At 56.2% G+C, this 25,416-nt stretch overlaps 8 protein-coding genes across 8 annotated transcripts in view; 4 read left to right on the forward strand and 4 right to left on the reverse strand.

The window, feature by feature from the left end:
• The window catches only part of CHGG_07348 (uncharacterized protein), a gene marked incomplete at both ends in the record, with an annotated part of 1,179 nt that extends 1,011 nt beyond the window's left edge, over nucleotides 1–168 (reverse strand). Inside the window, one exon of the mRNA XM_001225003.1 lies at nucleotides 14–168. Within this exon, the coding sequence (XP_001225004.1) occupies nucleotides 14–168 (155 nt within the window). The remainder of the gene's footprint in view (nucleotides 1–13) is intronic.
• Nucleotides 169–3,300: 3,132 nt separating this feature from the next.
• Nucleotides 3,301–3,982, forward strand: CHGG_07349 (uncharacterized protein; the record flags this gene model as incomplete). The annotated part of the gene is made up of 2 exons (XM_001225004.1): nucleotides 3,301–3,391; nucleotides 3,753–3,982. 2 exons carry the CDS (start codon nucleotides 3,301–3,303, stop codon nucleotides 3,980–3,982), a joined length of 321 nt encoding a protein of 106 aa, XP_001225005.1.
• Nucleotides 3,983–5,518: 1,536 nt separating this feature from the next.
• On the reverse strand, nucleotides 5,519–6,833 carry CHGG_07350 (uncharacterized protein; the record flags this gene model as incomplete). Its single annotated transcript, XM_001225005.1, has 3 exons — nucleotides 5,519–6,486; nucleotides 6,541–6,601; nucleotides 6,687–6,833. The coding sequence occupies 3 exons, from the start codon at nucleotides 6,831–6,833 to the stop codon at nucleotides 5,519–5,521; spliced, it is 1,176 nt and encodes a 391-aa protein (XP_001225006.1).
• A 1,769-nt stretch (nucleotides 6,834–8,602) lies between these two features.
• Nucleotides 8,603–9,958, forward strand: CHGG_07351 (uncharacterized protein; the record flags this gene model as incomplete). The annotated part of the gene is made up of 1 exon (XM_001225006.1): nucleotides 8,603–9,958. One exon carries the CDS (start codon nucleotides 8,603–8,605, stop codon nucleotides 9,956–9,958), a length of 1,356 nt encoding a protein of 451 aa, XP_001225007.1.
• Nucleotides 9,959–14,364: 4,406 nt separating this feature from the next.
• Nucleotides 14,365–15,136, forward strand: CHGG_07352 (uncharacterized protein; the record flags this gene model as incomplete). The annotated part of the gene is made up of 2 exons (XM_001225007.1): nucleotides 14,365–14,596; nucleotides 14,967–15,136. The coding sequence occupies 2 exons, from the start codon at nucleotides 14,365–14,367 to the stop codon at nucleotides 15,134–15,136; spliced, it is 402 nt and encodes a 133-aa protein (XP_001225008.1).
• A 612-nt stretch (nucleotides 15,137–15,748) lies between these two features.
• Nucleotides 15,749–16,066, forward strand: CHGG_07353 (uncharacterized protein; the record flags this gene model as incomplete). The annotated part of the gene is made up of 1 exon (XM_001225008.1): nucleotides 15,749–16,066. One exon carries the CDS (start codon nucleotides 15,749–15,751, stop codon nucleotides 16,064–16,066), a length of 318 nt encoding a protein of 105 aa, XP_001225009.1.
• A 4,599-nt stretch (nucleotides 16,067–20,665) lies between these two features.
• CHGG_07354 (uncharacterized protein) lies at nucleotides 20,666–22,721 on the reverse strand (the record flags this gene model as incomplete). The annotated part of the gene is made up of 5 exons (XM_001225009.1): nucleotides 20,666–20,717; nucleotides 21,148–21,159; nucleotides 21,252–21,859; nucleotides 21,925–22,475; nucleotides 22,550–22,721. The coding sequence occupies 5 exons, from the start codon at nucleotides 22,719–22,721 to the stop codon at nucleotides 20,666–20,668; spliced, it is 1,395 nt and encodes a 464-aa protein (XP_001225010.1).
• An 861-nt stretch (nucleotides 22,722–23,582) lies between these two features.
• On the reverse strand, nucleotides 23,583–24,527 carry CHGG_07355 (uncharacterized protein; the record flags this gene model as incomplete). The annotated part of the gene is made up of 1 exon (XM_001225010.1): nucleotides 23,583–24,527. One exon carries the CDS (start codon nucleotides 24,525–24,527, stop codon nucleotides 23,583–23,585), a length of 945 nt encoding a protein of 314 aa, XP_001225011.1.
• Between the last annotated feature and the right edge of the window lie 889 nt (nucleotides 24,528–25,416).

Raw genomic sequence — 25,416 nt, forward strand, 5'->3', positions numbered from 1 at the left:
TCCTTTCTGGAACTCATCGGCCTTCAGTGCCTTCAGCGTTGGATCCTGGATCTTGTCCGGGTGGCACTTGAGCACCAGCTTCTTGTACGCAGTCCTAATTTCCGACTTGTCTGCATTCCTCTCGATACCGAGAGCTTTCCAAGGATCGGGGGGGAGAGACGAGGTCATCTTGGGATAGTCGAGATGCGAGAAAAGCGGATCCCCGTCAAATACCAGCGCTGGGCGTCTGATAGAGAGCGGGAGAAGGAGAGAGAGCCGGTGAGGCAATTAGACAAATGTTGTGTAAGAGTCGTATGCGAAGGCAGTAGCAGTCGATAGTCGACTTTTGGGGGTGACTATTGCATCGGATGTGCGACGAGATGGCCTTGGCTCCGGCTGAAGGAGCGTGGGTGGTGGTGTTGCGGGGAGGCGTGTGCGGCGGTAGAATGAAAGGAAGGCTGGCTGCTCGCGGGGGTCCAAGGGTCGGCGGCCGGCGGCACAATTAGATGTACAAGAAATGCAGTGCTGTGATGGTCTTGGGGGGTGTGCGTGTTGCAAGGTCGTAGGACAGCAAGCGGGGGGGTGAATGGGGACTAAAAAGGGAGCGGTGGGAAGAAGGGGGCGTATTGTATATGGGATGAACAGGTCGGGCTGGTGGAGTACGCCTCAGCACCAAGCAACCGTCGTTGCCGTCGTGGATGGATCGTGGCTCGGCTGTTATTCCCTCGGTATGGGGACTCGATGACAAGTGCAAAACAAATGGGCAAAAGTCGGCCTGTTTGTTGGCCCGCTGGCAAAAGATGGTCAGGACCAGCCCAAAATCCGGCCTGTTATTCGAGCTCAGGTGGTGTGCTGTCGTGGTGTAAGGTGATGGGAGAGAGGGAAACAGGCGATGAGATCACCCGGTTCAAGAGGGTCGGGACCTGGGAAAGGCGGGATGGATGGATGGCTTGTCGGGCAGCGGGCGGCCAGGGCGGGTGAGGGGGGACCTTCCACGCATCGGCCAGGGCGGTGGGGCACTTTTGGGGGGAGACCTCTCGGCGGGTGATGGCTGATCCCCGGGCCCCGTTCCTGCCAAAAGGAGGTCGATGGAATCGATTGGGGGGCAACAGAGGTCGCTGCCAGTGAGAGCCCAGCAGATGGCTTCCCTGTGGGCACAAGATGGGGCCAAGGGGGGTCCGCTGCGGGTGGTTGTGGGGAGAAGGTGGGCCAGCAAGGGTTGCGCTGAGAGTCTTCGATTGGCTTCTTGTACCTTGCTTTTCCCATTTGGGATGGCTTACGGCATCTCTTCTGTGCGGACAAGCCAAGAGGTCCCCTCTCGGTCGTCCCTTCAGTTCTGTCGGCTTCTGTGCCCTCAGCTTTCGTTCTTGCCGCTAGCGATGTAGCTGCTCCGGACGTCTGCACACATGCCCCCTTCAGCGAGCGCGAGCAAAAACAGCCAAATGCACCAGCCTCAACGGCGGCGCTGCTAACGTTAAGCTGACGCGACAGGTGCCGCATCATGGATGACAGATCCGCAGCCCACCAGCAGGGTCTTCGATGACAAGACCCAAGACCTCCATTCATGCCGCGCTGGGATAGGGTATGAAAACAACAACACTGCCTGGGCGAGGCCAAAACGACCCCTGCACAAGCGGCCTCCAACCGGGCTTCGGCAAACAGCAACACTGCGAATGAATCACAAGCCACAGCCAAGCTCCACAAAAGCGCAAAGTCGCCCTTCCGTGGCAACGTGGAAGCTGAGCGCTGGGATGGAAATGAAAACCTTTCCAAGGTCTACGAGCCCCGGTATAGGTAGTTACGTGGACTTTGACTAAGCTCCTGGCTCCTAAGACTCTCGAATCGGACGACCGGCGTCTGAAGTTTCAGCCGTGCCACAACGGGAGGCGCGAAGTTCCGAGGCTCAAACCCAAGCACAGGTGGCTTGGGTTTTAACTTGCCGTGGCTGTGGCGGTAGACGAGGTCTGAGGAACGGGCTGCCTGTGGATTTTTCTATCTTGGTTGTGGCAACGCTCAGAACGACCGACGACCTCTAGATCTGCATCCTACCACGACTGGTCATGCCTCGGAGAAGGCGTTGACGAGTGGCCTGGACAATGTCAAGACGGGATTCGAGCAATTGTCGACGCCGGGCCGATAGCGGACGGTGCGCATCGGGAAGCAGAGGTTGCGGTCGGTGTTTCATGCGGCGCAAGAGAATCGGCGGTGAAGATGCAGCACAGGTCTTCACCCGGCAACGAGGTTCTAGGATCATGGGCGATGGGTCATCCCCATCAATCAAGGGCGGGTCGAATGTTCGACTGCATTCCAACGTGCAGTCCGTCCCAGACTTCTGGATTGACCGGGGAAGGCGGCCGTAGTTCCTTCTTCCTCCCGTCAGCCTCAACAGGCCACCAACTACATAAGTAGCCCTACAGATCACCAACTAGCCAACACGGCCTGGGTTGTCTTGTTTGTTATGCTGTGTTGGGCGGTTACCCTACCTTACGCTCTTTTTTGGCAACCCCTTTCTGGCATGCCGCTCTGAACCTACCTGTCAGGCGCTTGTATCACGAGTTCGTCTCGTCTCCTCATACTGGCTGGGCAACCCCACCTATCTCAGTCTCAACCCATGCGCCGCTACGCCTTTTGAAGCACGTTCCCAAAGCGCACTTCATCGAGCAATGGAAATGCAAGATTGGGCGCCATGTCTCGACGAGCTGCAAGACCCCATCGTGCGGCAGTTCGCAGCCAGACCATCTCCCGTCGAACTCCCGCTTTCCATCACATCTGAAGTGTCAGCCAGCGTTGCACTGTTGGAGAGGAACCAAGCCGCTCCCGAATCCCGATTCGATCGTGAAAGGGATGGCCGGGGCGACGCTGCGCCAGTGTGGTGCAGCCAGCGGACACGCGCAGCCATGCGAGGCGACTTGGCTATCGTTTTGTGGCTCTCGCCAACCATTCCCCTTCGGTTGTGATGTCCTGCAGGAGACGAGCCATCACCCCCTCAAGAAAGGCCCCGCGCCTATTTCATCACTTTGAGGCTTCCTCATGACTTTCAAGGCTCCTTCGGAGCCGTGGCACACAAAAGGGAATTGGCGAACCATGTTCGAACACCCGCCAATTGGCCCAGATTCCATCGTCAAATCGGCGCCAGCCGCGGACTCCCAACTGTCTCTTCTCAACCGTAGATCGGCTTGCAAAAGTTAAGGCCCACTGCGAGGTGGGATTCGTAGCGGGTGTTAGGTAAAAAGTCTTTCTGCAAGACGGGGTTCAATCCGCTGCCGTTGCCCTAGTGAGAGTTTCAACAGAAGGCTTTGTAACGCTGCCCCCCTCACAAACATGGCGCGGGGCGACACACCAACTACCACCATCACCACCCACGACCGCCCCGGCCAACCGCCTTTGGCCCATCCGGTCGACCTCGAAGCAGGTACGGTGGCACTGCCGTGCCTCCTGCTCACCTCACAAGGCAGAGGGCCATGCAGCACCGACACCTCGGGACGGCAATGATTGGGGCGCCGTAAACCCGACGGTGAGCCTCGAGGGGAGCACTGCACACCCTCACAACGAACCACGCGGGCCACCCTTTGGGTCCCGACCACACAGCAGCAGCCGACAGTCGATGACGCGAGTCATTGGCGGGTTGCTTCCATCTGGCCTCCCCTCCCCCCCTTTCCTTCTCTCCCGTCCGGATTGGCCAGGGGGACCTGCCAGCGTATCAGCGATGCGTGGTGCGCCGAGCGAAACGGTCTGTGAATGGACGATGCATGTGCTGGTGATGGTCCTATCAGCGGCCAACGCGGGGCATATTTGTGGTGTGGGGGCGCTGCCTCGTCTGCCAATCACCCGCGCCCGAGGCCGAATCTGCAGGGCGTTCAGCGGCACTCGATGGGCCTGTCTCACCGGCCGCCGCGGGGGAAAGCGGGCCATGGGGCACACAAGCCCGATCGGAACGTTTGGCTGCGCTTTTCCCCACGGATCAACCCGCTGTCAAAAACCAACACGGGAACGTGGTGCCTGAGGGGGATGAGGGGCCGCTGACTGTGCCTTGTGCTCGGTGGTGTGGTGTGTAGGTAAGCAACGGTTCGGACGGTTCGGACGGCAACCGTTGGTCAGGCATGGTCAGCTGTTGAGACCTGAAGGAGACACGCACTGTCTCTGTTTCTTGTTTTCTATCCTTTTCGACGATGGCATGATGGTCATTCCTGATCCACGTTTCGAGATCAGCGTGAATTGCCGGTTCCACGCTATCTCTCAGACCCCCATCCTCAAACTGAGACTCCTGTCTTCCGCAAGACTTCCTTTCCCGTAACAGGATCGTATTTCCGATGGTCTACTGGAGCTTTCTGCACCGCTCAGGAGACCCACGTTGCGTTTTAGCGAGTCGGAGGTTGAAAGCTGCGACTTTACCCCGCCAGAAAACGCACGTTACCCCTCCTTGCCCGCTTCCTTCACCAAACCTCGAGAGACACCATCCATGGATTCATCGATGTGCAGAAGTTTCGTGGGAGCGGCAGAATGATTGGTACCGGATTATTTCTGCCGCGTGGATCGATCACAGAGCCCACTCTCCTGCCTTCTGATGGGGGCGGGAAATCCTCGTCCGATTAACCAAGACTTTGTGACACACAAACCCACCTTGGTAAGACGATGCGGTCAGGGAAAAAAAATCGAGAAGCAAACTCTTTGTGTAGTCCGCGTTCTGCGATTCGTCCGTTGACCGATGCCCACCGAGTAACACATCTCACACGCAGTTGGCCGCTCTATGCCCTTGTGTGCATTGGCGGTGAGTCGCCCGGAGTTGGCTCCAATTCGTGGTCTGGCCTCCGATCGAAAAACTTCCGCGTCTTCTATTTGTCCTTCGGTGCTTGCGCCATCCTATGGAGAAAAGGGGACGGGGGTAGTCGACAGCCCCCGGCTGCTTGCGTCGTTGCCGCCGGGTGAAAGGCCAAGCGTGCCCGTGTCTGGCCTCGGTTTCTCAGCTCGAAAACAAGCCTGGTGGTGCGAGGCGACCGCGCAATACGGCGAGCGGCTGTGTCATGGAACTGGTGCAGTCACCGGTTGATTCATTCACTATACCAAACGTCCTCGCGTAGTGTACTTGGATAATCATCCGCATGAAGGGTTGTATCATATCAGCGTCCACCACCAACCACATCGAGGCTGAGTTCTGAGGTGAGATGACGCGAGTATTGGATGGATCCTTCGTGTTAAGTCCAAGAGCAAGATTACGGGTTACGTAGACTGTTACCATGTGTCCTGTTCAAGCTCGGCCTGTGGCTAAATTATGGGGGCAAACTTCGACAACGCTCAACAGGGGAACAGTGAGTCGTCTAGCTCGTCTCGCTGTTTCCCCGGGTTCGTGATATCTGTCATTCCCCTTTTATCGGTTTCCTATTCCGTGCAAGAACGAGGGGACCAGTCACCTGAAGCCCGGTCTCCTCGCACCGAGAGGGGCTGTCTATGTAGTAATGCATTGAGGGACGCGGAAGTCATCATGAAGCAACCGGACCTTGCTTGACACCGACATGCACCGGTGCGTCCTAGTCGACACACCTCACCCCCACACCGGCAAGTCAAGGTCAACCACGATCGGCTTGTTGAACCGCTTCCCCCCTGTATGCGGCCAGCCCGTGGCAACAATAGCGCAGTTGACAATGCACGTTTCTCGTCTGCCCGTGCGGTCCGTCGCGGCGGCGGCGGCGGGCTGCCCCATGCTTTCGGAGATGGCGCCCCCATGCTCAACCGCCAGAGCTGAATCAGGGTTCCCGACCCGCGCTTCCGGATCCCCCGGCCCCTCCCTATCCTGACCCCCGGGCCCGGGATGGGACGAGGCACATGGGAACCGTTGGGCTGGCGGGTCCGGTAAGTGCTCGGGCGTGTCACCGGCTGGTTGTGCGGCGTTCGTAAAATCGAGAGGGTGCTTCCCCCCGCGCCCTGTGAGGTCAACCAGGCTGATCTTGGCGGATGATGGATCCGGATTGGGATCTTCCCATGCTTCCACGGAGGCCTCGGCAGCAGCCTCGTCTTCGGTGGTGAGGCGGTCCGTGTCCCATCTCACGCGCTCCGCTCCTCTGCCTTGGTGAACGTGGCCGCACACGTGGAGTCGGGGTCGTACTTTGGCGAGCGTCTTCCGCAGCTCTACACATCCGTACTCGTCATCGCAGTGTGAATAGGGCGGCGTGTGGGTGACGAGGATGTCAGTGGTTGGGGGAATGGCTGCCCATAGCTCTGTTGCCGTGTTGGCAGAGTCTGACGATTCTGGTTTGTGACTCGTTGAACGGGGGTACATGAAGGCCCATGTGCCATATTGGGGACTGTAAGGGGATCCAAAAACGGTGAATTCGGTGCCGGGACCGCCAGGCTTCGTTAGTCTAACGGTAGCGCTCTCGTTCTGGAGATATGTGATAGTGCGGCTTGAAGTAAACAGGGATAAACACTTTGCCGGATCTTGGGGGGTTTGGTTGTGGAAACTTGATCCGTGCTTCGAGTAGAAATCATGGTCAAGCGTGATATCATGGTTTCCTATGCCGCATCAGTCCTTGCGAAGCCACCACGCTTTGATGGACCAGTTCCGACCTGCAATAACAATCTTGGCCTCAAAGTCAGCCTTTTCGAGCCATTGAACAGCCTTGGAGAGCTACACAGAAGTGTTAACCATCCCATCTTATTCTAAAATGGATAGGCTTCGAGGCACGGCAAAATCGCATAACTATGGTGCCTACCTCGGAGTAGCTCCCCTGGTTCGTGAGGTCGCCAGCGTGTATCAGGACATCGCCCTTTGGCAGCTTGACAGTGGAATTATGGGTGTCGCTGATGCACACGATCCTGGTCCGGCGTGTGAGACGAGGAGTCAATGATGAAGTCGACATGATTTTTTTTTTCTTCAATCTCGGCTTAGATTTTCCGATATTAGGTTTTTGGGACTAGGGTTCGTCTGCCCGACCAATATTGGAACCCTCAGACGTTGTCACCCAACACACAAAATCGACTCCGTTGTCAGAACAATTGACTCTAAGAGATGAGGTGAAGGTGAATAATATTGTGTGATAAAGGTGATGAAGGTCGATCTCGTTGAATTTCATGTCCCGTTATGGCGAGGGATGTACGGAAATTTACCGACGGTACGGGCATCCATCGCCAGTGGCGGCGAGTCCCGTTCCATGGTGTTGGCGGAATGGCGGTTGATGGTTCGCAAATGGCAAACCGAAGAGGGAAGCAAGACCCTGTAAATCCGCGTGACCCACATCATTGGCGAATAGAGTTACGAAGGCAGATTAATGGAGCTGGTACCCCTGTCAGATCCAGTCGACGGCGCCCCCTTGAAGCGAATTCTCGAAGCTCTTCACGTTGGGGAAAACAGAAGGGCCATTCACAGGCCGCCACTCACGAATCTCGCTGGAGTTTCTGGCTGGCCTTGGATCGCCTGCAGCAATCGACACCAGACTAAACAAAAGAGAGAAAGGCTAGTCGAGGGATGCGCTATCTAAGCCATCAGACGCCCCTCATCTGTTAGCTGGCAGGCGTCAGTGCTGCTGCAGCGATCGAGCCTCACTTTCGGGCTCGCATCAATCATCCTGCCGACCCGACAAGTCGACTGCACCTCCTGACGACAATCTGCCCGTGATCTCTGCCAGAAGGCTGCAGCATCCCGCGACGCCGGACAAACAAAGGGTGGCAGATAAGAAGGAAAGCTTGGAACCCGCCAATGCAAGGAACGAGAGTTGCTTTTTTAGGAGGCAGGATCTGGCACCTTTGATCCACGAAACACCAGAATACCCACGATTGGCAACACACCGCCACCACCAACCGACCCGATACCCGACCGACGCTGCTCAACCTAGCAGTAGTACCTACAATTCACGAAGCTGTCCTCGTAGCAAAACAAATCGGTCACATTTCCGGCGCATGCGTATTCTGGAAATTGTTCTGCCGAACCTCTGAGAATCTGTTGGCCAATTTTGGCCCGCTGGAGGCTGGGCCGGGCGCGAGACCAACCATCGTCCCACCCTCGCCGACAGCCTCAAGCATTCGACACTTTCAACGACACTCCGTTCTCTGTACTTAGAAGGGCGACGCCTCGGACGGGGTGGATTGAGATTTGCAATCTTGCCTCGTAATCGCCAGAATTGAATACCCCGAGCCACCATTCGACTCAACTTTCCCGACATCGCTCGGCGTTGAATAGCAAGCGGGGTGGCCCGTTAATGAAAGGATGGCGACCGTTTCTCAGACTGCGACGGCTCTGACGCCGTCGCCTTATTTATGGGAAGATACTCTACCCGCCGAAACCGAGGTAAGATGCCATGATGACTCTGTTTGCTACGCCCCTCCAGATCCCAACAAAGGCGATTGACTATCCTTTCTCCCCGCCCGCCCATGCCCCGCCCGTGTACTCAACACTAACGCGTCCCTGTCTCTGCAGAATTTCCAGAATGAAAAAAACACACTGAACGAGCACGGTCTCTCTACGTCTGGTCGCCTGCCCCTGGCATCTCAAAATGGTAACTCGACTCTGCGCACTGCTACAAACCCGGAATCCTTGCCGCAAGCGTACAGCGGTGATGACCAAGGCGTAGTTCATTTGAACGCCCAGGGCATCAATGGAACCCACCCTCCACCCCTTGATCACAAAGACATGATGACCCCACGGAGCACCAAGGAAGATGAGGCTCCCCAGGGCTCCTTGGAGCAACAAGACACCGCGAACGGAGTACAGCCTAAGGATGGACCCAGGAAAGTGTCGGGGAAGCGCTCGCCGGATTCAGACAGCGACGAGAACTCGAAATGGATTCACCGAGATAAGCTTGCCAAGATAGAGAGCGCGGAACTGCAGGCCGCGGGGATCTTTGTCCCCCGTCAAAGAGACAGGGCGAGGTCAAAGAGCCAAAACAGGCCGAGGCGTGATCAGAGCCAAGATAAGATGAATGGGTCGGGCAGGTCGATCGGAGGCTCGGAGTACACAGTTTCAAGGTCGAGGAAGAACTCGGCGGCAACGACGACAGACGTAAGGCTCCTTGAACAACCGGCTACCCCTAGCTGGGATTTGCGGCGGCCTGAAGAGATTCTTGAAGAAGGAGACGGGCACTGGATGGCGAATGGTAACGGGAAGGGCTCGTCCCGGATACCCGTGGCAAAGACCAGCCCTGTGCCGCTACCGAACGAGCACCTCGCACGAGACACACGACTGGCGCGGAAACGGGATGGCAGCCCCGGCGGAGAGGAAACCATAACGTACCCTAAAACCCGTACGAGGAGTGGTAGCACAGGCAACGCGCTGGGACTTGCGAAGCCCGCAGGCATGGCTTCGACGCCGCAGCCAAACAAACGGCCTGATTCTTCCCCGAAGAAGCCCGGCACAGGCACAGCGGCGAGAAAGCCAAAGCCGGCCAACGGGGCTGCAGGACGACCAAAGACGCGAGGCGGCCCGAGCAAGGACTCGACGAGCAGCGGCACCGGGACTCGACCATCCACCCGATCCGGCGAACGTGAGTTCTCTAGCAACAACTCCAAACCGATGGAGGGTGAGCCTCCATGGATGGTTTCGGCTTATCGGCCCGACCCACGGCTACCCCCAGACCAACAACTACTACCGACGGTGGCGAAGCGGTTGCAACAGGAGAAGTGGGAGCGGGAGGGTAAATTCGGGAGCATTTACGACAAAGAGTTTAGGCCGCTCACTGACGAGGGCTTCCTCAAGCCCCCCGAGGCCGGCGCCCAGGATAAGGAGGAGGTCGAGAAGCAAGTCGAGGAAGAACAAAAAGAAGAGCAGGGAGACTGGCCACTCAAAGCAGAACCCAAGAGCCCGACGCTTCCCGGGAGAACGAATTCTTACTCCACCATGCCCAGGATTTCCGACGCACCGGCCGCCAACTCTATATCGAGTCCCAGGACGCCGGCGCATCAAGCTCAACCGTCACAAACGCCAGGGGTGCCAGAACCCACCGATGAGCCCGAGGATAAGAAAGCAGGCTGTGGTTGCTGCATTGTGATGTGAGCCGACCGCGTTGCCCTGGCCACAATACGAAGCGTTGGTCGTCATCCCGGCGTCCAAAACCCCATAGTACTGCAACCAAGCTTTGCGCCAGTCAGAGGACAGACTTGTCCCCCGTACCATCATTTCCTAGAAGACTTCCGGAAAGACCAGCCGGCTTATGACGAGACGATTTTTTCGGTTCCAGGCGCCGTTCCCACCCCCCCGCCCGGCCCATCACACATGGCCTACACTTTACCTTCCCCCCCCAGGCCTCGTCTTGCTTCCTTTTGTTCTCCTATTTCATACCCGCTTTGGCCCGTTGCTGTACCTATCTGGTTCGTTGAGTCCAACATACCATCCCAGCGGAGCCCGATACGCGCAGCAAAGAGCCGAAGCACCACCGCCAGTACATACACTCGTGGCCAGGAGCCACGGGGACCTTTTAATACAGAGGGGAGGATTCCTTATTTAGCCTGCGCTGTTTCTCACTTTCTTTCGTTTATTTTGGGCGTGTCCAGTCCAGATATCTGTCCGACTTGGGACTATCGCAACTGGAGATACCTGCTCGCACCGCCATAACCACACATCAAAACGAGGGTGACCCCATTTTCCTTTATTTTCGTTGTCTGGGTGACTGAAGTGATCTTGGCTTATTGACAGAGGGAAGGGGGAGAGTGCCATGCCCAACCATGTTGACTGGCGTCGTTGTTTTTCCCTTGGGCTGTACATATTAGACCGTCGAGGGGGGTTCGTTCTGAGTGGCTCCCTGCTTTTTTGTTGGTAAGCAGGGGAAGGGGACGGGGCGCTTCCAACCGGTTTATTGGGGAGTTGCGGTTTTCGAGGGTAGCATAGCTGGGCAGCAAGATAGAGAAGCTCGAGATATCTTGATGTCAAACACGTCTACGATCGTGGGTGAATGCTGGTACCGATGGTGTGTGACTGTCCTGGCGTGATTCTGCGCGCCCCTGGAGCAAAGCGAGGGAGCCGACCAGTCAACGCCGCCCAACAAAGCAGCACTTCCTGATCAGCCTTGCCATCCCCTCCCCGTCCCCCCCGCCGGCCCTCCTCGCCAGCACGCAATGCAAGGCCACGTGCTCGACAACAGCCTGCAATGCAAGCAAACAAACAACCCAAACGGGCGGAGAACGCCGTCCGCATGCAAGAGCTCAACCCTCAGGTTGCCCATCGAGGTACTCAAAGAGGTACGTACCGGCCCAGGTTGGCAACAACCAACAACCGCCGGAGAAGGCCGCCAACATCCCACATCCCGCTCTCCCTCTCGCACACACAACCCCCGCCGTCCTCCGCTCCTTTGCCCATCTCTTGCCATTTTGTTCCCCTTCGCCGAACGGTCTGCCTACGCGTCAGGCAGGGATGGAGCAACTTCGGCGTCTTTCTTTTCCCCCGCTCGGTCAAACGATTGCGGCGTTTTCCCCCGCTCGGCCAAACTAGACGGTCTAGGCAACATGGCTAACGTGGGTTGGGGACGTGGTGGAGTGAAACATCTTTTCTTTTTTTTTTTTTTGGCCCTTCCGCGTTTGTTTGCCATCGGATAGATAGATCACTGGACGCCTACGCGGAGTGGAGATGGGACGGGGAAAACCGTTTGGAGGGATGGGGGTGGAAGATGGAGACGGCGGGGGATGGATAGAGATGGAGCGTGCTGGAAGCGGCGGCGAGCCTCGTCTCGCGAGGTTAAGGTTATTGTGGCGGGGAGGCAACATGCCAACATGCCATGCCATCTTCAGCAGTTACGATCATGACTCGGAGGTGATGGTGGGGTTGGGGCCCCCGAAGTGTATCGGGCGGTTTCGGCGCGGGCTAGATGCCTTTCTTGAGCCGAAGTTGGGAGAGTGTTCGGAGGGGCGCTCAATGCGGCGGCGGTACCCGTTTGTGGTATGATGTCGATGGGAGAAGAGTCAGACTGGGGAAGGTGCAGCTCTGGCGAGAACACACCACGAAAGCCCCCACAGTGATCATCGCGGGCTCCCGCTGATAGCGGCCGTTACAGATGATTCTCGACACTGGGATCGTCCGGAGTCCTTCGCAATCAGAGCATATCTGATGCACATGCTCTGAAGCCTTGGGGGAGATTACCTTCATTCTACTCTTGTTTCAGCCAACAACCTGGATGCCTGGCGTTTTCTCCTGCGCCAAGGAAAAACTCCAGCGATCATCCCGTCTCGTGCTCGGGCAGCTGGTGTAATAACCGTAACGCATCTCGGAGGGTTGGACAAAACCAACTACATCTGTTTCGAATACAAGAGCTCCCGGGATGTTTACCTTTTCTGGAGAGATAACGCCTGGAAGGCCGGTTACGGTCGGTCCTAGAACTCGCGGTATGCTTCGTTGACTGACTGCGGGGCGTGGTGAGTACGCGTCAAAGATGACTCTGTCCCCGGGCCACATACCTCGCGCGGAATAGTTCACTCTCCTTTTGCGTCGAATCGCTGACTCACTCAGCAGAGCTTGTGTTACATGTTGTTGAGACCTTAACTGAGAATCAAGGAAACGGCAAGGAACGTATATACGCTTAGTGTTCAATATTCCGTTATCCAATTCCGTTTCCTATTCATACCAGGACGGAAATACATAAGCCATCCAGCCTCACATCGCTCCTACCAAGGAAGTGAGCTTTCGTCATGATGTCCGACCCAGTCAAGGAGAGACAACTTGCGACGGGAATTCACTACTGGCAAGTGTTGAGCATAATGTTGAGGATCAACCAATAGACGCCAAAGAGGAAGAGAGAGAGTGTGTGTGTGTGTGGTGTTGATTATTTCAATTACTTCCACTTATCTGTTTGGTTTTCCAAAAATGTGGACACAGGGGTGGCTGAGAATGGCCAAAAAAAGGTAGGGTCTCTTTGAGTGTATCGTTTATAACTTGGCCAAATGGCCGAATGCCTGCTTTGTCCGAAGACGAAATGTCATTCATTTTCATAGGCATATATTCGATGGGTTATGTATGTGCTCTTCGTCAGCCCCATTTCACCAGCATCGAGCACTCACTGCTTGCATGATATTTGCGATGTCCCTCAATCACCATCATCTAGCTGCGGAGGAAAATCGATGGTTTTCTTCCCGTTGAAGTTACGACACACCGCAATGTCAAAAGGGGGTCAGGTGCTAACAACTCTAATGTTAACTACCTATCTTTTGACTTTCAAATACCGATTATCCACGTTGTTTTTCGGACAAGCGTGGTTAAGACGGTAACGGTGACGAGTAGAAAAAGGGGGCGAGAAAAATATGCTTAGTTTAGGTAGTCTATATTCTATTGCGTTCCGCTTGCGTGCTTGAGGCAACTAATGGCTACTCGTTACCCTCCAAGCAACTCTAGAGGCGCGTATTAGCGCTCTCCTACATCTTGGAGAAGCGTAACGGTTACTGTACAGCTAGAGTGAGTTAAGGAGAGGGTCATGAGCAGATAGAATAACGAGAGTATACGAATAGATAGAAAGGAAGGAAGTTCTAGGATTTTAAGGAGGGAGGGAGGCTACGATGGTATACGCGAGCCAAGCCAGTAGCCTCGAGGCTTGAATGTAGTTGGTTCGCATCCCTGTCCAGGGGACAGAATCACGGCGCCGAAAATGTATCCTCATCGCCAATGCGCGAGATGTGTCTTGGAGAACCGCGATGGGCGTGAACGACGTAGAATGAGCAACGTTTTCTGGCCTCCGTCGGCGCCGCTTGTCGTTACGGAGGCGGCCCCGGTTTGGGGACGTCCAGAACAGGATCCCGTCTGGCAAAATATCGGGCGAGCGTCAGGTCAGGCTTGCTGTGTGAGCAACCGCAGCTGGATTCGGCACAGCGCCAGAGATTTTTGCTTTTTGTTCGTTGCACCTTCTTAACAAGTGCCAGATCTGCAACAGTTTTGACGATGGTTGGCCGGAAGCGAAAATCCGATCGATCGGTCTCGAACCTCGCACTCGCATGCCAAGCACGGGAGATGGCTGAGACGGCGGGTCCTCCGGAATAGGGCTGGATAGGCCCATGTCGCCCGGTCAGCGCCTGATCAACCAGTTTTTTTCCTGCATTCTGGGAGATTGGGCGATCGGGCAAAAAGCGCTTTGAATCGTAAAAAATGCATTTCCAAGCTCGCAGCTTGGTGTTTGGCATGTTTGGCCTTTGGGTATCCACCAAACTTGTTTCCTCGAGATTGAGCACATCGGTAGGTGGGTCAGAGGTGAAACGTTCCTGCGTCCCACAGGATATTAAGGTCGGAGGACGGGTCCCGCTAAGGAAAGAGCCCGCATGAACGAGATGACTTTTTTCCTTTCTTGAGTCCAATGAGCTAACTTGTTACGTCGTCCATCGATCGGGAAACTGAAAAGAAAAAAGGGGGGTGGGTGTGGTGGGTGGGAAGCAGCTTCTTGGTGCAACCGGAAGTTTCTAGCATCGGGAATTGAATCGAGGGCGCCCATCATGGCCCAAGTTCCTGACGACTGGGAATCGCCGATCAAAAAGCAGCTGCAAGCTGAGAAAAGTGGAGCGGCAACATCCAGTCGAAGTTCATTGTCGGAGCCTCATTCCCCGTCCCTAGAAGGAGCGGTAGGAAAACGCTTTGCTTGGCCGTCCCGCGACTTCCCATTACACGACATGCGAGTTCTGACCGACCGAATGGCCGACAAGGCTTTGCAGTTTGGCGACGCCGGATGTGAGTTTTGCAGTGTCCCGTGATGACATTTACGCGGAGATACTGGCTCTAGTTCTCTTGGCGCAAGCTCTCGTGGCCTTGGTCCAGACTTGGCCGCACTGACACTTATGTAATCGGTCTGCTGGAGCCTGGACTTCCAAAACGCGAGCCCGAATCGAGGTAGTCGGGCGAAATCGCGTTCTGGATTGTGGACGCAAATCTGAGCATCGAATCTTTCAAAACCCGAATCTAGACTGACCGGCAGACTGACTCCGGGCTGGTGGTCTGGTGATTGTGCAGTCAGCAACCGCTCGGGCTAGCCGCAGGATTAACTAACTAGTCAAGGGTGGCGGCCATCACTTGGCTCTGTGTTTAGCTATGTCGATGACAGCGCCACTCGTTCGATCCCCAGCCGTGCGGGAATATCAAAACACTCTCGCGCAGTTCGATCTGGAGGCGCGAGGCGATGGAGGAGGGATGGTGCCTGTCCGAGCCCGTTTACAAGGACACATGGCTGAACCACCACCGGCAGTAAACCACTGCAAACGGCACGACTTGTGAGTCAGCCCTCATCACGTTCGCCGGAGCTTCTCGAACGAGCGGAAGACCGAAGAGATCGAACGACAATCTTCGATTTCCAGTCGCAAACCCCGATCACTGGGCTGCGTTTGTGGAGGGTGTCGAAACGGCAGGCGATTCTGTCCAATCACAGTTGTCTCGGCATGCTCGCCGTTTGGATAACTTTCCAGCATGCGCGGTCCCGGCTGTACGCATGCAGTGTAATTTTCGGAGGAGTTGGTTACAAGGTGAAATCACCCCGGCATGCACATCCTTGGCTCCTGGCTCCCTGACAACCTGGACACCCCTGGCTTCCCAAATGGACCCACATTGGCCAGACCCCAGCCCTTTTCAGTTGGTGGGACCGAAACCAAGCCCCAGGCCTTGGTCTGGCCCAGCCCACCTCCCGCAAATCCCACTGCTCCCCCGAATAAAGCAGCGACACACCCCCCTCCAACTTTTGCACCCTGACATCTAGAACACGCCCAGACTTCCAACAACCAGACTTGCAACAACCAACGCTTCCCTATCTATCTATTCCAATGGTTCTCTCCTGGCTTCGGCCTCGAATCGATAGATAAACCAACGTTCCCCGAGGCGATCATTTTGCCCACAATGCCCGCCACTGCAACACGCCCACCACAAGTTCCATATACCGGCGGTGCCTCATCCTCGTCTTCATCATCTTCATCGTACTCGGCATCCGACTCGGATCTTCCGTCTTCGGGCACCATGAGCTCGACAGTCGCCGTCCGGACCAGCATGGAGTCAGTATCCCGAACCCCGGTCCAGGTCGCCGTCATTCGCTGCCTAAGGTGCGCCCGCGCCGAAGAGCTGACCTCGACCGACGACCCGAGGCTGTCCGGCATGGTTCAGATTGGCACCAACATCTACTATTGCAACCGCTGCGCCAAGATGGTTGGCTACACTTGAAGGGTGTCCCCCAAAGGGGGATGTGTAGAACAGAACGGGACGGACGGACGGTGAACCATGGATTTCCTTGGGCAGAATGGAAGAAGTCTTTCCCTGGGACGAACATTATGGCCAACCGCTCAACGCCCGAACGTTGCAGCCACCGGTTTTACCGTTTGAGGGTTTTGCGTTACAAAACCCGGGACGGTTCCATCCATCTCACAAAGATGGGAGGAGATGTGGTCAGAACTGGGACCCTTTGGATCGTGCGGCAGAAGCCGAACCCCGGCGACACCTGTATCTCCGGATCGCCGGACCCGCCGATTTTCTCGGCCGACCGAGGCTGAGCCGTGAGCCGCAGCCGTTTGCTTGTCGCGGACCTCGTCCGGCTCGCCCGGCTTTTCCGGCTATGCAGGCTTGGCTAAACACCCCTGACGAAACATCCCGCCAACGCAGGAGGTGGAACTCTCCCAACCGACCTCCGCTTCGCATCCGCAATATTAGGTCCGATAACAGACTCGGCCTTTTTCTCGCCAACCTTTTTGGCAATCATCAGGCTCAGTTCTTCGAGGGAAGCAACAAGGTCGGCAAGAATGCCGGTCGCGTCGCAAAGGCTTCACTTCCCTTTCCTACCATCCCACAACACAACGCGACACCCCATCAAATCGACTCACCCACAAGCCTCAATCTCTCTTGTCGCAGCGCGGTATCATCATCGTGCGTCAGGGCGCTGCAAGTTCTGGACCCTCGACACGCCATTGGGCGGGATCGCTCGCCTCAACTTGCAACATACCCTTTTCCGCCAATCGTGGGGTTCACGATACCACCCCCTGGGCTTTGCCAAGCCGCTGACGTCGACGTGCTTCAACTCATCCGCACCTGGCTCATCTTGGTTAACAAAATCGAGAGGGGTCGACGCATGCGACAACACCATGCAACAATACACTGCATGGGCGGCTGGACCCAGGCCCGGAAGGGGACGCCGGCGTCTTGTTTTGAGGCCTTTTTACTCTTTTCGTGGACACTTGTCGCTTTCACACGCATGCATCTCGAAGATGTTTTGCTTACCCGGCCCGGCGAAGGTCACTTTCTCCCCTCTTTGTTTTTTCATTTTTCATTTCTACTCGAGCGCTAGGGTATTTGTGGGTTGGTCTGTTACTTGGGGGTTGTGATCTTTCAGCGACGGCGTTTCTGGGCAAGGAGGTTGGGGTAAAGAGGGGCATCACCAAAAAAACGGGAGGGACGGAATATACGGAACGAACACCGCACCACATGCGGGAGCCACGGGATACCAACACTATCGGGTTACGTTTTGGGTTGAGTTGTGGGCATGCGGGATTAGATGCACTATACCACCTTGTCGTTCGGGTCATCCTTTAGCTTAGCATCCTCATTGATGAGTGAGGGAACCACACAAATCGAGAAATGGGTTCACCCCCTCTAAAACTGCTCCGTTCCATCACTGTTTGTGTCCTGTTTGCTGCCCTGAATGATCTGCTTCTATCGACCCAGCGATCCGTCTCTTAGCAACCATTTCGTGCTTGATTGAATGAAAATCTGGGGTCTGCAGCGCGCACATGCACCTCCACACACAGTCAGACTGCGCTAATAAACCACACCCAATCGCCTCGTTTCGTTTCAGCGTCTCATGTGCCGTGCTGCCAACTGATCCCGAAGCGGAAAGAGGCCAGAGGGCCAGCAGCAGCAGCAGCAGCAGCAGCAGCAGCAGCAACAGCTTGCAACCCCAGCGAGGGATGGCGCGCTGCCGCTGCTGCTGCTGCAGTGCCAGCTCACCACCCACCCATCCCAACGCCCGCTGCGGCCGTCGTTGGCCCCGAAACTGAGATGGAACCAATCGCACCCGACCGGCCTCTTTTCAGGGCTTCCCCCCTTACGGATATTTTACTACCTACCCTCTACGGACCGCCACCCATCCCTCCCCCTCTCCGCTGGCAGTTTTCGCCGGTCTCTTTTGCCCATGTCCCACTGCAGCCACCCTGATTCCTGTGCATAAAGGATGGCGGGGGGAAGGCTGCTGTGTGCAGTGGCCGGTTTCCCTAGATACTCCAACTGCAGGCGGGGAAGGGGGCTGCTTCTCGCCTGGCGAATCTTGCTGAGCTGAGCTGACCCTGCGAGGCGTAATGCAGCGTTTCGTGTCTGCATGTCTGTGATAACCCCCGGCGTGAGTGTTTTCTGTGTTGGGGGGGGGGGAGATGTTCGGCCTTAACATGCCATGCGTGAGGCTGGGCTGGGGAAGGATCGCCGCGCCGTGGCGCGATGCGCGCCCCTGACCTGGAGCTCCATGGTGGTATGAAGGGGATGGTACGTATGTACATGCCGGCGAGGGAGGTGGTGGGAGCGCCGTGATCGAGATGGGTGTTGTGTTTCTTGTTAGGCTTCAACGGGACTAGGCCGTTACTGTTTCTAATCCTTCGTGATTTGGGCTAGTTACTCTCCAAGGTTAGGGCCAAGGCACCAGGAGTTGGCGAGCCATTCCTGATGTTAAGGAAAACCTTTGCAACTTGCAAGTACACAATATCCACCATACGAATACATGCCAGCCGTTACAATTGTTATACTTGTTGCAGTGGATACTTCGCCGGACGGACAACCACCAGCCATCAGTGACCGTAGCCTCTGTGCAGCAAGGGATGGCCTCGGGATGGCCTGGAAAATCGACCTCTAACCTCTGAAGGGAACGACATTTTGTGACTATGAAATGTGTCGTCTTGGCTCGAGACCGCCCACAGGTCTCTTACAGCGCCTGGAGGGTCCTCGTTTTCGGACAGATGCTACCGACTCTGGGCCCCGTGCCTCTCCGTGTCTCCCCACCGAAACCGCGTCCATTCCAGGTCCTTGGCAGGCGCCCCGCCGCTTCCACGGTCGGCATCGGTCGGCATCCGTGATTCACAACTGGTCGCCGATGACGTTCAACAAGGGAGAGAGCATTCCCTCTCCACTCTAGCCCGTTCTAGACTTGGGACGGCCTCTTTGGCGATGATCGACAAAACGCTCCGTGGTTCATGCCTGCTGGCCGACGGCGTGCTTGGCTAGGGCCGGAACGGTTACACTAGCGAGACAAGGCGACCAAGGACTAGTTCACTTAGTTCACTTGCCCGTCCCGACCACAGATGAACTCAGGTTCGTCAGGGCACAGACAAGGCCGGAAAAAAGGGGCATGACACCATGGGGACCCATCAGCCAGAATCCCACCCTTCGACCCTTCGACCCTTCTTCCGTGACCCGCCAGATGACCTCATGTCGCATTCTGCCCTGCGTCCGCCGTTGCGTTGAGACTAGGACTCCGGTAGTTAAAAGCACCCCGAGACGGCGCCTCAAGGCGCCCACTTGGATACGTGATATGACGACGCGTGGGACCGCGTACTCCATTCACCGCAGTTCTCGATCGCCCCGATCGCCCCGATTCGGAAGGCTAGACATCATTACCGACGTCAACCCGAGACCCTGCCGTGTAAGACATCATGGTCAGACATTGCAAGGCGTCAGAAACACCCCTGGGGCTTGGTTGGTCCACAGCCTAACACAATTCGATCGTCACACGAGCACAGCATTGACAACAAGGTCTCGCTGGCAAAGGGATGAACGTCAGGTTGAGGTAACCACCGCTGTTCCGTCTTCATCGGACCGGAAGGCCAACAATGACTTCCCGAGGACGGGTCGGGGTGATGAACACAATGACAGACTCGGCCCGGTTGTCCTCGGGGAAGCCTTTGAGAATGAAAAGTGTGAATACCTTCAAAAAGCCATCGAATCGCCGGACCGGACAGCATAAAAAGTACACAAAGCAGCCAAGAGCAGGCAGGAAACCCATGGGAAACAACTCCGGACGTTTTGATCCGGCATCCCATCAACAACCAGGACAAACCCAAGCAAAACCAACCAAACTCAACCAGAAACCTGGCAGAACCGCATGCAGTCGTCAAGATCCTCGCCTCGTTTCGGACGGCGCCGAGCGGACCGCGACTGGAACCACCCACAAGAACACCAGGATTTGGGTATGCTGATGGAGCCCAGAAAAACCGTTGTTCGGTAACTACCTCGTTATCATTTCCTGCTTTGTGTCTTCCCTTGCGTTAAAGTACGGCTAGCGTTTCCACTCTGGCGGTCTAAAACCGGTATAGCGCATCCTGCCAACCGCCGCGGGGATCATTCTCCCTGTTCCCGTCTCCCAGCGTCGCACCCGATCCGTTGTTTCGATGGCCGTCTGTTGCAGCACGCTTTGAATCGACGCAAGGGGTGAGGGATCGAAAACCCCATCACATTTCTCGATGTGTCGCTGCGACTGAGAGGGGATTGTTACCGTAATTCGTTACATCACGTATTTGCTGGTCAATCGAACATTGCGACGGCGGACGCAACGGAACTGCGAACGGTAACCAGACCGTTTTTTGTTTGTTTGAGATGCTTGTTGCTTGCTGTTGGTTTGTGGATGCACACCGTTGGAGTTGTTTTCACTTGCCCGGCACACCAATTCGGGTTCGGTGTGCCAAGGTGAGGCTGCCACGACCTCCGCAGGACCGATTGGAATCTGATAAATATCATTTCCAAACGCGTGAGGTAACGCCTGACCCTTCCCTCGTGCTTACGCCCTGTGTGCATTCACATGCTAGGCTGTTTTGTCGCATGCATGTGAAAGCCCAACACCGGCAGCCTGGGACGGGTGCCAAAGCCAACCAAATCCGACACCACAACACCACCATCCCGAATCCCTTCACCTACCATCCCACGCCCTTGAGACACAATATATAAAGTGGTGGGGGTCAGGTGTCGACGCAGCTGACCCTCCCATCTGAGCCCACCCGGTCTGGACTCTGTCACTTTTCAACTCGGAGTCATCCTATTTCGTCTCATCCCACCGTCTCATCACATCACATCACCCTTCCATCTTGACATCCGCTTTCTCCTGTTTCGGCTTCTTGTCCATGTTCTTCAGCAGATAGCTCCTCTTGAAGTACTCATTCGGGTGCACGATGGTCTCGAGTTGCGCTGCCGTCATGATCCCCTCCTCCTTGGCCCGTTTGATTTCCGTCTTGTGGATATGTTCAAACACACTGCAACCCCCCGGACTTGCGTTAGCTTACGTACTGCTTCCCCTAAAATAAAAATAGAAAGGGGACTAAGCGCGTGTGCATGACGCCGCGCAACGTGACGTGACATGGGAGACACATGAAAAAAAAAAACATACCGGTTACACGCCATGTGAAACTTCTGGCTCTCCTTATCCTCTTTCACACCCTTCAGGACCGCGTTGTCGGCCACGCCCGACGCGCGGAGCAGCGTGGTCAGGTTGTCCAGGCTGAAGTGGCGGTACGGGCAACCGTGGGCCTCGCCGGGGCCCGGTGCGTTATCGGTCAGGATCCTCTGGCAGCTGTAGGGGCTGTAGCCGCCGCTGCGGCGGTTCGAGTCGCCGCCCACGTCGCCGTAGACGTGCCGCACGTTGTAGCGGTACTCCTTGTTGAAGGTGTCGTCCGTGATCTTGCTGAACCCGGACCGCCAGAAGATGAGACACTCCTCCAGGTTGAGCCCGATGCCCTTGAGGAAGAGCGTGTACTGCAGCCGCCCGAAGTGCTTGAGGTGCGCGTCGCGCCGGAGTGACCGGTGCAGGTGGCTCATGCACATGGGGAAGTGCTGCGAGAGGTTGTCCATGTTGCGCGCCGTGATCTCGGCGCCCTCAACCGCCGCCCCGGAGCCCGTGTAGCTCGCGTCCGGCGTGGTGAAGTTCTTGGAGAGGTGGTCGAGGATGGGGGCGAGGCGGTCGTCTTCGTCTAATCGGGGGAGCGCGCGCGCTGTGAGCTGTGGGATTTGTTAGTCAAAAGTCCACCCCCCCAAAGTCCACATCATTTCATGTGTATGCCCACCTCTAACGCCTGCCCCAACCGCTTGCTGAACGCATTCAACACCATACTCTGCTGCTCTCTCCCAGGCACGTACGCCATGCCCGCCTTGACAAACACCTTGCGGCTCTCCACCAAATCCGGCACGCGCGTCCAATCCACCTTGCACCAGTCCTCATCCAGCACCTGCTGCGCGCGCTTGCCGTACCCAAACCCGACAGTCGTCGCCAACCGCGGCGCCAGCTCGCGCTTCTCCTCGTCCGACACGGGCTCCCAATCGAGGTTGAGCTTGCTCACGAAGGCGGCGCGCTCGCGCGAGTCGTCCGTCTGGAAGCGCAGGCGGAACAGCATGGTCTCGACGCGGGCGAAGCGCCGCCGCAGGTCCTCGGTCGACGAGAAGGCCAGCCGCAGTATGAAGTGGCTGTAGTGGTCCTGCTGGCGCTGTAGGTGCAGCTCCGAGTTGTTGGAGCTGCTAGCGTCGAGTGGGAGGTACTTGTCCAGGAGTGGCTTCATGTGCACGGCCGTTTCGGCGGGGGTCTTGTTGCGGAAGGAGCACGCTTCGAGTTCGGCGAGAACTAGGAGTATCATTCATGGTCATTATTGGGGACTCAAGATGCGGGACTGTACTCGCTTATGTTTGTACACTAACCTCGTAACCTGTTGATGGCCCATTGTTCAAACTGCTCGAGGGTGATGTCGGCGGTGGGTGGTGTTGCGTAGAAGTTCAGGCGGTGCGGGTACTGCGTCTCCTTATACAAAGGACCCGCGAACTGTTTCTTTCGGTGGTCGAGGACTCGCTTTTTAACATCGATACGATTCATCGTGAAAATTATGCGGCTTGTCTAACAGAATTCCCGAGTCTTGCTTGCTTCGTCGTGGTTCTGGATGGACACGGGCAAAAGGGTCCCGCAATTGGGAGACGCGCCTTGACGCGCTTTCTTTTGGCACAATTAAAGATGCCCAATCGTCGTGTCGCGCAAGCCGGATAAGCAACCCTAACCCTACTACATTACCTCCCCCCATCAAGCCATCAACCTTCAGGAAAGTCGTGCGTATGTACCACCTGTATGCCTAACATCAAGATGAGAGGTGTATTATTGGTATTTCATCTTTCTTCTTCCCAAGCGGGGTGTACCGTCCTAATATCACACAAGCACGAGTTGTGACCAGTATGCCAACGCCTCATTCTACCGAAACGTCGCTATTACCATGAGCCGTACATGCCTCGAACATCTTCGCTGTGGCCTAGACTCGCAGAGATAATGGAATACCGCCATGTAAAAAAGTGCGAGGTCTCCACGGGGCACCGCTGGAATTAGCACCCTCAGTCTCCGATGCATATCCAGCCGAGATCCCGCCTTGTGAATAAGATACATGTATTCCCGTCACCGATGCGTCTAACCCGGGCCGTGAAGCTAAAGCTGTTATCCTGGCTAACTGAGCGAGCCTCAAGATGGCGTTGCTTTCACACATTTGGGTTTGTCCCGGGCGCTGAACTGAACAGTCTCAGGTTGAGTGGCGGTAATTGGGTTTTGGATCCCTTGGACCAAATTTGGATTTTCTCAGAGAGGTGGCCGTATTGCAACGCCATTTCGTTGAATACGGTATTGTTGGAAATTACTCGGCCGGTGTGGTTCCTTCCGGGAAATCGTCGTCGTGTGGACGTGGCCGTCTCGTTTTGCTCATGCTGAGTCGCCGTCTGGGTTTGCGGCGCCCTGTTGTTTTCCCCACGCCATATACCCCTGGAGCTTCCACAGCATCATCTGTAGCGGACTGGTCGGCATCCTCCCCAGAAGATACAGAGACCCGTCCCGGAGCAGTTCGGCCTGCTGCCTCAACTGACTGAGGTGCTTCTCCCCCAGTAGCTCCCGCATATTGTGAACCGCGAGCTTTGCCCCAAATCGCACAGGCCCCATATCCATCGTCGACAACCTCGGCGGGACGTACTCGGAAGCCGACGTCGAGGACGCACTATTATTACCCGGGGGACCCAGATATAGCAGACATCCCCGATGGTCGAGTTCCTTGACATCGTCCCAGTGCTCGCACTTGATGAGGTAATTCCGGTCGAGGCCCGTGACCATCTTTGAAAAGTAGCACAGGCGCTCAACAACGCGCCTGCGCATGATTTCCAGCAAAACGGCGTCCATATCACTGCGCCAGTGGGCACGATTCAAGAGGGAGCCGGAGTTGGATTGCCCATATTGGCTCATGCGGAGAAGTCTTTTCTGACCCCTGAAGTACGGCGACTTGTCTCGCTGCAATTCCTGGAGCAGCTGTTGACGACAAAGAGTGTAGGCGGCGGGGCCCACCTTGTTGGAATCATTCAAGTATGTGGCTGGCTTGCCAGCCTTTGGCCCTGCCTTGGCCGACTCCGGTTGGCCGCGCGCCGGTTCGAGTGAGGGGGCCGCAGCCTGTTCGGACGCGGGGTAGGTTTCCGGCTCGGCCGGCGCGACTATGACTGGTTCTGGTATGGACTGGGCTGCTTCTGAAGGTCTAGGTTTAGCTGCTGTAGCCGCTGGCTCTGACACGGGTTGGGTGGCTTCTAAAGGTTCAGGTTCGGCCGTTGTAGTAGTGGCTGGTTGTGGCACGGACTGGGCAGTTTCTGTTGCTTTCGAATCTGGCATGATGGAGGAGGCCGGTACCTTCGTCTCCAGGCCGTGAGGCACAAACCAGGGGTCACTTGTCTCCGGGTGTGCGATGAGATTGAAGCGTTGGAGGAAGAAGCTGGGAAGGGCGGCGCCGGTAATGGGGCATTTCCGTATTGGTGTAGTCAGAGCTTGGGCTAGGGACAAGTCAGAGAATATATAGACCGAGAACTCAGGGAAAATTACCGTAGGGATTGCGGGCCAAATGCCGTTGCCATTTAGTTGATTTATGTTTAATGTGTCGCGGTTTGGGCTTGGTGAAGCGCTGCCTGGCTCCGTGGAATGTTGGGTCCATCAACGGGGACAACGGTAGCTGGCCAAAGGGCGTCTTGAGAGTTTTGTCTTCTGGATCTATTTGCACATCCAAGTAGGTATTATGTGAGACAGAGAGTGCATCTTGTGAGGTTTCTGGTGGTTGCGTATCATCGCTCTTGCCGGTCTTGTTGATATTGCTGCTATGAAAACTTCGAGCGCCGAGGGCCCGATATGTCCCACGATAAACCCAGCATATTGATGGGCGATACAAATTTCGGTGTACAGCTTTCATGACGAAGCCGGGATCAAGATTTCTAGACAGTCGACAATCTGAGTGTGAAGATGACCGAGATGAACCCTGATTCGATATTCTGAGACAAGGGGAGGAAATGCCCAGACCCAGACATCTTAGTGGAAACAGTGAGTGGACCGCCCGAGGTGGGATTTTGAATATCTTGGCGACGCCGAACCAGCCCCACCCGGCCATTGATTCACCGGCCGTCACGGTGCCCGCCGTGCCGCCTTTCCCTCATCCCACCGCGTCGGCCGGATACTTTGAACCACCCAACTCACCAACATGAATACCCAAAGAACAGCATTACGTCTACTCAAG

This window comes from Chaetomium globosum, genomic scaffold (assembly GCF_000143365.1).
Source record: "Chaetomium globosum CBS 148.51 scaffold_5 genomic scaffold, whole genome shotgun sequence".
Taxonomy (NCBI): Eukaryota; Fungi; Ascomycota; class Sordariomycetes; order Sordariales; family Chaetomiaceae; genus Chaetomium; species Chaetomium globosum.